Source organism: Chenopodium album, chromosome 23 (assembly GCF_948465745.1).
Source record: "Chenopodium album chromosome 23, dcCheAlbu1.1, whole genome shotgun sequence".
Classification (NCBI taxonomy): domain Eukaryota; kingdom Viridiplantae; phylum Streptophyta; class Magnoliopsida; order Caryophyllales; family Amaranthaceae; genus Chenopodium; species Chenopodium album.
The window spans coordinates 24927417-24935025 of NC_137856.1; the positions used below are offsets into that span (position 1 = coordinate 24927417).

General features: G+C 38.0%; 1 protein-coding gene across 2 annotated transcripts; it reads left to right on the forward strand.

Annotated features, from left to right (window-relative positions):
- The first annotated feature begins 2606 nt into the window (after nucleotides 1-2606).
- Nucleotides 2607-7372, forward strand: LOC145607858 (mitogen-activated protein kinase kinase kinase NPK1-like). Of its 2 annotated transcripts, none has more exons than XM_081663454.1 (16): nucleotides 2607-3294; nucleotides 3394-3435; nucleotides 3735-3800; nucleotides 3870-3980; nucleotides 4088-4168; nucleotides 4277-4354; nucleotides 4473-4555; nucleotides 5077-5155; nucleotides 5278-5378; nucleotides 5517-5556; nucleotides 5778-5837; nucleotides 5917-5966; nucleotides 6066-6288; nucleotides 6382-6603; nucleotides 6725-7014; nucleotides 7116-7372. In XM_081663454.1, the coding sequence occupies exons 1-16, from the start codon at nucleotides 2965-2967 to the stop codon at nucleotides 7210-7212; spliced, it is 1953 nt and encodes a 650-aa protein (XP_081519580.1). In that variant the 5' UTR covers nucleotides 2607-2964; the 3' UTR covers nucleotides 7213-7372. The 2 variants fall into 2 exon arrangements, with proteins under 2 accessions (XP_081519580.1, XP_081519579.1); XM_081663453.1 differs by having other exon boundaries at nucleotides 2609-3294; nucleotides 6063-6288; nucleotides 7116-7371.
- The last annotated feature ends 237 nt before the right edge of the window (nucleotides 7373-7609 follow it).

Genomic DNA, 7609 nt, shown 5'->3' on the forward strand with positions numbered 1-7609 from the left:
TTGGTCTTCCGTGCTATTTAGTAGCGCGTCTGTCTTATTTTCTCACTACATCCTTGCATCTAGCCATATGATCATATCACGAGTATAATAAACTCACTTTTATTGTTTGAGGAAAAGTTAGGCCGGAATATTATTATTGCAAATCAAGCTCTGCTAGAGTAGAGATACTCTGCGGGAAAGAGTTCATACAAACTAATTCCAAGCTATTCCTAGTATCCCACCTTGCGACTAAGTTGGCAACTAAATTCCCAGCCCTTTGAGAGACTGTAAAAACATTTAAAGACGAACTAAGCTTGCCAACATCATCATAAACTAGGGAAATAGGGGGAAAACCACTAGCTCTGCTTTCAATGGTCTTGAAAACCTTCAACGCATCTCCTTCCAACCAAATGTTGCTCATGCCAAATCTAAAAGCAAGCTGGATAGCATATATTGCAGCCATAGCTTCCATTAGTTCCACGTTATCAATGCAAACTTCCCAATTAACCTCTTTGCTGCAGCTAATACAAGGGACCCCTTTGAATGTCTTATAAACACTCCAAGGCCAACGTATACCCCCTCCAACACAGGAGCATCAAATTTGCATTTAAACATACCTGATGGGGGTTTAACTCATTTTGCGAGTGAGGGCAGATGAATAGGGGTAGCAGAGGCAGCACACACCTTTGCCTTATAGCTTTGTGAGTCTTCTACCAGTTTCAACTTTCAAGAAACCAACAGCTGTAGAGACTAGATTCAACACAACCTGCTCATGGAAAAGCTTGTTCCTACGAGACCACAAAAGCCAAGCTAATGTCATTATATCCCTCAAAACATGATGTAGTGTATAGTAGTCTGTTTGCTAGCCACATTCTTTAGCAATAAAAGAAGAGCTAGGACTTTCGCTAATTAAGTCCTTAAAAGAACTCTAAGCCCATATTTCTTGAGCAGCTACACACTCAAGCAACACATGAACAATGGTTTCAGCATGCCCTCACACTAGAAACATTGATTATCTAATGCAATGTATCTTCGATGAAGCACATACTTGACCGCCATGCTTCCTTCACAGGCCTTCCAAACAAAATAGTGCAACTTTGGATTCCTTTGCAGGCCTTCCAAACAAATAGTGCAGCTTCGGAGGTCCAGTAAGACCTCAAACATGCTTCCAAACCTCATGGCTATCCGCATTGTCCACCATATTCCCAAGACGGTCGAGCCAATATGCACTCCGCACTAAATATTCACCAAAAGGAGAAGGGCACAATACTTTGAGTCACGAGGCAGGTTCTGAGAAATTGGGATGGACATAATTAAGGCACAATCCTCATGAACAAATGTGTCACGCACCAAATCAGTATCCCATTCCCCTGTTTCAGCAACAATTAAAATCAGAAACTTTAAGATTCAATTCACAATGAGCAGGTACCATAGGCATTTTGTTAGCCTTTGTACTAGGTAGCCACACATCCTGCCATGCCATAATGCTTTGGTCGTAACCAACTTTCCAATTCAAACCCTCTAATAGTAAAGCCTTCGCCTCCCATAAACACCTCCACGAGAAACTAGCTAAATGGTCATATCTTCTATCTAGAGAAGAAGAGGGGTAAAGTAGGGCATGAGTTTGACTGTAGAAAATAGCCCAAGCAACCACAAGCTTAGCAAGGACAAGAGACACTTGTAACTCTCTTGTGGTCCATGAATCATGTATGTACATAATTTTCAAAGAGTGGACCAGTTACGTGTTGATATCATCTACTTATATCAACTAATTTACTAAAACTAAACATTATATTATTAAGAGACCCATTGTCCCGACACAACCTAATATATGGGTTAGTCCATGCTTGAGCTCCACCTATCAACGACTTTTTCTTAACACGTACTAGAAATAACCCGCTTTCATGACACATGAGTCTACACGATATAACCCATGCCCAACTTTGATAGAAGAGTAGACCTATCAATCCCCACCAAACCCGAATGACTTGACATGCGACCTGAAACCATTGACCTGAACTAACTCTACCCGACTGGTACCCGATCCGAAGTGGATGGAGTTAACCCAAACGTGACACGATGCTCGAATGACCTTACCCGATATTGACCTAAAATCCGCAATTGACCTGATCCAAAGTAACCCTACCTGATTTTAACCCGAATTGATTCATTCAAATTGACACGACTCGAAATGACCTAACGTGAAGAGATTAGGATGAAATGGTGAATTACTGATTCTAGACTCTTTCTTAGGTAGTCACATTTTTTTTGTAAAGAAATTTACTTTATTTTCTAATTATTTTAAGTTATTATTGAAATAAGAGAGAATTATCTCAAAAAAAATTTTAATGAATTTATTTTTGGTCACACGACCCGACCAGACACGAATTTGCCTGACCCAAACTTGACCTGATGTAAAATTGACCCGAAAACTGGTTTAGCTTATTGATCCGACCCAAATTGACCCGACTCGAACTGACACGACCCAAACTAACTCGACTCGAATTTGACCTGACTTGAGCTCAACCTGAAGTGTTGTCCTCAAATTTGAATTGAATTGACCCGGCCCGATCTAACCAAAATATTTATTGACCCGTAATCGACCTGTCTCGGACCCAACCTGAATGACCCGTTTATCAGGTTATGAGAAAAAATTAATGGAAAGAAAATGGAAGAAGAAGATCAAGTGCCTTAGACAAGATTAGAAATCTCAAACTCAAAGACCAAAATAAGAAAGAAAAAAAAAAACAAAAGAAAATAAAAATAAAAAAACCAAAAGAAAGAAAATAATAACGTTGAGAAATTTTTGAAAATGAATCCCTCTCAAGTTGAACCCCTCTTTTCCCTCTTCAAATCAAATCTCTTCTTCCTTCTCTCTTTCTCTCTCTTCTCTTCTCAAATGAACTTCAACTCAAACTCCAAACAACCCTAATCAACCACCGCAACAACCACCGTCAACCGCCACAACAACCTCCGACAAACCAAATGCAAGAACTCTTCGGATCAGTTCGTCGATCCTTAGTCTTCCGAACTTCAAATTCTGCCTCCCCAACCACCGACACCGACGTCGGTTTCGGTGGTTTTGTCGATAAAATTGGCTCCTCAATCCGTAAATCACGCATCGGATTGTTCGCTACAAAGTCCCCAGTTCGAGCACTTCCGTATTCTCCGGCGAAGGAGAATATGCCGCCGTCGAGTAAAGATGATGCTCCGCCCATTCGATGGCGGAAAGGGGAGTTGATTGGTTGCGGCGCTTTTGGGAGGGTTTATATGGGGATGAATATTGATTCTGGGGAATTACTTGCTGTTAAGCAGGTTTGATGATTAGGGTTTTTTGTTTTTGGGTTTTTGAATTTGAATTTGTGGTGGGAAATTGTGGGTTTTTGATTTTGTGAATTGGGTTTTATTTTGCAGGTTTCGATTGCTTCTGGTGGTGCGTCTAGAGAGAAAACTCAGGTTAGGGAATCAATTCAGGGTTTTGTGATGAATCTGAAATTAGGGATGGATTGCTCTTGATCTGTTAATTTTAGTTGAATTTGAAATGGAATTATCAAATTAAGACTTGTTTGATTATGCAATTAGCAATATTTACTGTTTTGGATGCTTAATTGTGTGAATTTGTCGTGTTTTCGGATCATTAGTATTGATTTATTGGTTTAATTCTTATTATTACCTGCTGTAAAGATGCAAGATTGTCTAAATTCTGCTCCTATAAGTTGATTGTTTGATTAATTTTTGTTTCAAAATGAGAGTAGGCTCACATAAGGGAGCTGGAAGAGGAAGTGAAGCTACTTAGGAATCTATCACATACAAATATAGTTGTAAGTATTTTATCTTTTCGTGTACCAAAAAACGATATTGCTGGATTCTGAGCTTAATTTCCATGCTAGAGATATTTGGGGACTGCAAGAGAGGAGGAGGCTTTGAATATCTTATTGGAATTCGTTCCGGGTGGATCCATTTCCTCGCTTCTTGGCAAGTTTGGATCATTTCCGGAGTCTGTAAGTTTTTTGTTCTATCTAGTGTCTTTAATATTCATAATTTCTGCTTCTAAAACATGTTGAGCTCATAATTCCGGATCATAATATCTAGTTTTTGTCCTGACCAGGTCATAAGAATGTACACTAAGCAGTTGCTACTGGGGTTAGAATATCTTCATAAGAACGGCATTATGCATAGGGATATTAAGGTATTGTTGTGATGCATATAGATCATTACTCATCAGCCTTATCCCTCTATGTCTGATCGTTTTCAAAGTATGTGTGGTGCCTTCTCTCACAATCCGCTAATGATGTAGGGTGCAAACATTTTAGTTGACAATAAAGGATGTATTAAACTTGCTGATTTTGGTGCTTCCAAGAAAGTTGTTGAGCTGGTACAAATTTATTCCATTTATTGCTTTTTTTTTTTTGTCTTTATAAGCACGTTACTTTGTAAGTGATTGGTAGCTATGCTGATTGATTCATTCTGTATGAATATTTTCGCACTAACAGGCTACTATGACTGGGGCAAAGTCAATGAAGGGTACTCCACATTGGATGGCACCTGAAGTTATTCTTCAGACTGGACATAACTTGTAAGGATTATATTTAAATGTAATTGAATTTTTCACCATCCCCACGCAAAAAAAAAAAAAAAAAAAAAAACAGATTCAGTTAGCTATTTTAGCTATTTGTTATAGTAATCTCTAAGTTCAACTTTCCATTTAGAAGCAATCTTATTGTTCCATCTCAAAGAATTGTGTCAGTTGAAAAAGATCTTGAACTTGTTTTGAATGGCTTCACTATTAGAATGGAAAAAAAAGGAAGGCCTTTGAATGGCAGCACGTGGAATCTTGCATGCTGTTTAAGAAATTAGTAGTTATATTGAGGTTGATAACAAGATTTGACCTTATATGTTTCTCTTCAAACTCCCTCAAGTGTGCTTATACCAGAAATCAGAATAATTTATATTTAAGGAGTCTGATAGGGCTGGATTGTTTTTAATATTTTACTGATGGATATCTAAATAATATTTAGTGCACATTTTACAAAATTTAATAGATAACTAAACTGACTTATCTCTGGAGCTCATGTTTATAACTGTTCAATGCCTCAGTTCTGCTGATATATGGAGTGTCGGTTGTACAATCATTGAAATGGCCACAGGAAAGCCTCCATGGTGCCAGTATCAGGAGGTAACTCTACCTCACATTCACACCCACTTTAGATTTCTGGTCATAATGTTTACCAATATGTCAATGTTGTGTTTTTGCACTTTGTTTTCCCTGTTTGACATTTTTAGTCCCTGTTTTTGTAGGTGCAAGCTTTGTTCCATATTGGGACCACTAAGTCTCATCCTCCCATCCCCGAACACCTTTCAGCCGATGCAAAGGATTTTTTGATTAAGTGCTTACAAAAGTAAGACTGTCTTGTTGTCTCTTACATTTTGCTGTTTGGTCTATAAACAAGCGACTTGATGTTTCATTTAAGAACTAGATTTTGCCGTGCAATCTATGTACACTATCTCAACCCCATGATTTATTTTTTTCGTGACAGGGAACCATACTTAAGGGCATCTGCTTCAGAACTTCTACAGGTACTTCTCATACTTTTTGCAGTCCAATTTAGTTCTTTTCAAGTTAAAATGGGACCATGAAATAGGATGCTTTACTGTTGAATCTCCGGGATCTCCTCTTGCTATTCCCTCACCACCTTTACATCTTCCTGTCATGTTGTTCAGAGAAGCCACTGAAATTTCTGCAGCATATTTTGTCTTAACTACTATACCTGTACTATAATTGTTGCAATTTTATGCAGCATCCATTTGTCACTGGAGAATACCGGGAATCTCAACCTGGTTTTCGTCGTTCAGTTATGGTTAGTTCAATCTGAATGGCTATTTGGTTTATTTTACTCTCGTTGCTTGCTACTCAACCAAGTTTTTGTGGTCCTCCAGGAAAATAGTGGAAACCAAACCGCAACTACACCAATAGACCAGAAGAGCATGTAAGTGCTTTTACATCTTTTTTCCTCGAATAAACCTTAGCGTTCAAGTTGATTGTGAATTAATATGGACTCTGAAGGATTCATTCAATGCTGCAGCAGAAGCAACGTAATGAGGTCAATAAGTGGTGGTCTAAAAGATATTTGCAATATGGGTAGTGTGAGGTGCTCAACGGTTTACCCTGACAAATTCTCTGGTACAAGTCCTCTATGGGGCACAAACACTAGTGATGATGACATGTGTATAATAGATGATAAAGATGACTTTGCAGTATGTTCATCAGCACAATCAAACCCTACAGTGCTTGCAGATGACTTCAGTAAGGTAACACATTTTATATATTCATACTATGAAATAAAAAGCATTATGTTCTATAAATCGTAATGAGTTTACTGACATATACTTTGAATAAATTAGAGTTTCAATCCTATGTGCGAGCCAAATGATGATTGGCCATGTAAATTTGATGATAGTCCTGAGGTTGGAAGAAGCAACATTGACTTGTTTCCTAGGGAAGACTGTGGAACTGCTGAAGCATCTTGCAATGTAGGAACTGAGTTTGCATTCCCTAGTGAAGCATTGGGTGATGATGATGAAGAAGTTACCGAGTCAAAGATTCAGGCCTTCTTGAACGAAAAGGTAAATTGTTCATTCGTGAAATGTCCATATTCCCTCTATTATGCAGGTGCCAGATTTTGGTCATTCTGAATGTCATCTGACTTTGATGTACTTTTATTAACCTATTTCTTGAATCACTCAGGCTTTCGATCTCAAGAAACTTCAAGAAGAGTTCTACAATAATACAATAAATGTAACCTCTCCTAAAGCTTTTAGGGGCATAGACAGTGATGCTGCTAGTAATTTACCTTCCAAAATTAAGTCCCCTGCACCCATACCCAGTCGACGACTGTCTACTGCAGCTGATGTTTCCAAGAATGTGAGTCCTGTAAGTCACAGCAGACCTGTCCTAGATATGGATGGTCCCAGAGAGCAGCCTTTAAAAGAGCTTCCTGAGATCAGAGAGATACAGAAAGAAGGACATAGTTCAAGGTTTGTGAAAGGCATAAGTTTCTTGTTTTTGCTCTCTTTTTTTTTTTTTTTTTTTTTTTTTTTTTTGAATTGCTCTGATAGTAGAGATCCTGTGTTTGCAGTCCAAGCTTTTCTGAAAGACAAAAGATATGGAAGGAAGAACTCGACAAAGAACTTGAGATGGAAAGAGGCAAGTATTTCATTTGCATTTTAAGTTAGTAACTGACACCAGAGACCTTGCATGCAAGCTGAATTTGTTGATTTTCTTGCAATTTAACTCTTAAACATTGACCGGTTTCTTATCTGTGAAACTAACTGCACCCTAGAATCTTAAGTAGACTATCCACTGTTAATTCAGTTATGTCATTAATTTGATTTCACATAATGATTACCAAATGAATCTTCTTTTTGAGTTAGAAAGTGAAGGTACCTGTTGAAAATCCAAAATTCTTATTAATGACAAAGATAATACAAAGTAATAATAACCGGAGACAAAATTACATACTCTGCATTATTTTGGAAATTCATCTAGTGTGAAATTCCAGGGGAAAAAAGTGACTTCAAGTCTCATTAAAGAGTAAACCATCACCTAATGCTAGAATTTTTATTCTTGGAG

Excerpts from the sequence above, each read along its gene's own strand:
- LOC145607858 (XM_081663453.1), top strand. The coding sequence starts at position 2,965 with ATGCAAGAACTCTTCGGATCAGTTCGTCGATCCTTAGTCTTCCGAACT. Across the intron at positions 3,801-3,869 it reads TATCACATACAAATATAGTT|AGATATTTGGGGACTGCAAG; the intron begins GTAAGTATTTTA and ends TTTCCATGCTAG. Across the intron at positions 5,967-6,062 it reads CCAATAGACCAGAAGAGCAT|CAGAAGCAACGTAATGAGGT; the intron begins GTAAGTGCTTTT and ends TCAATGCTGCAG.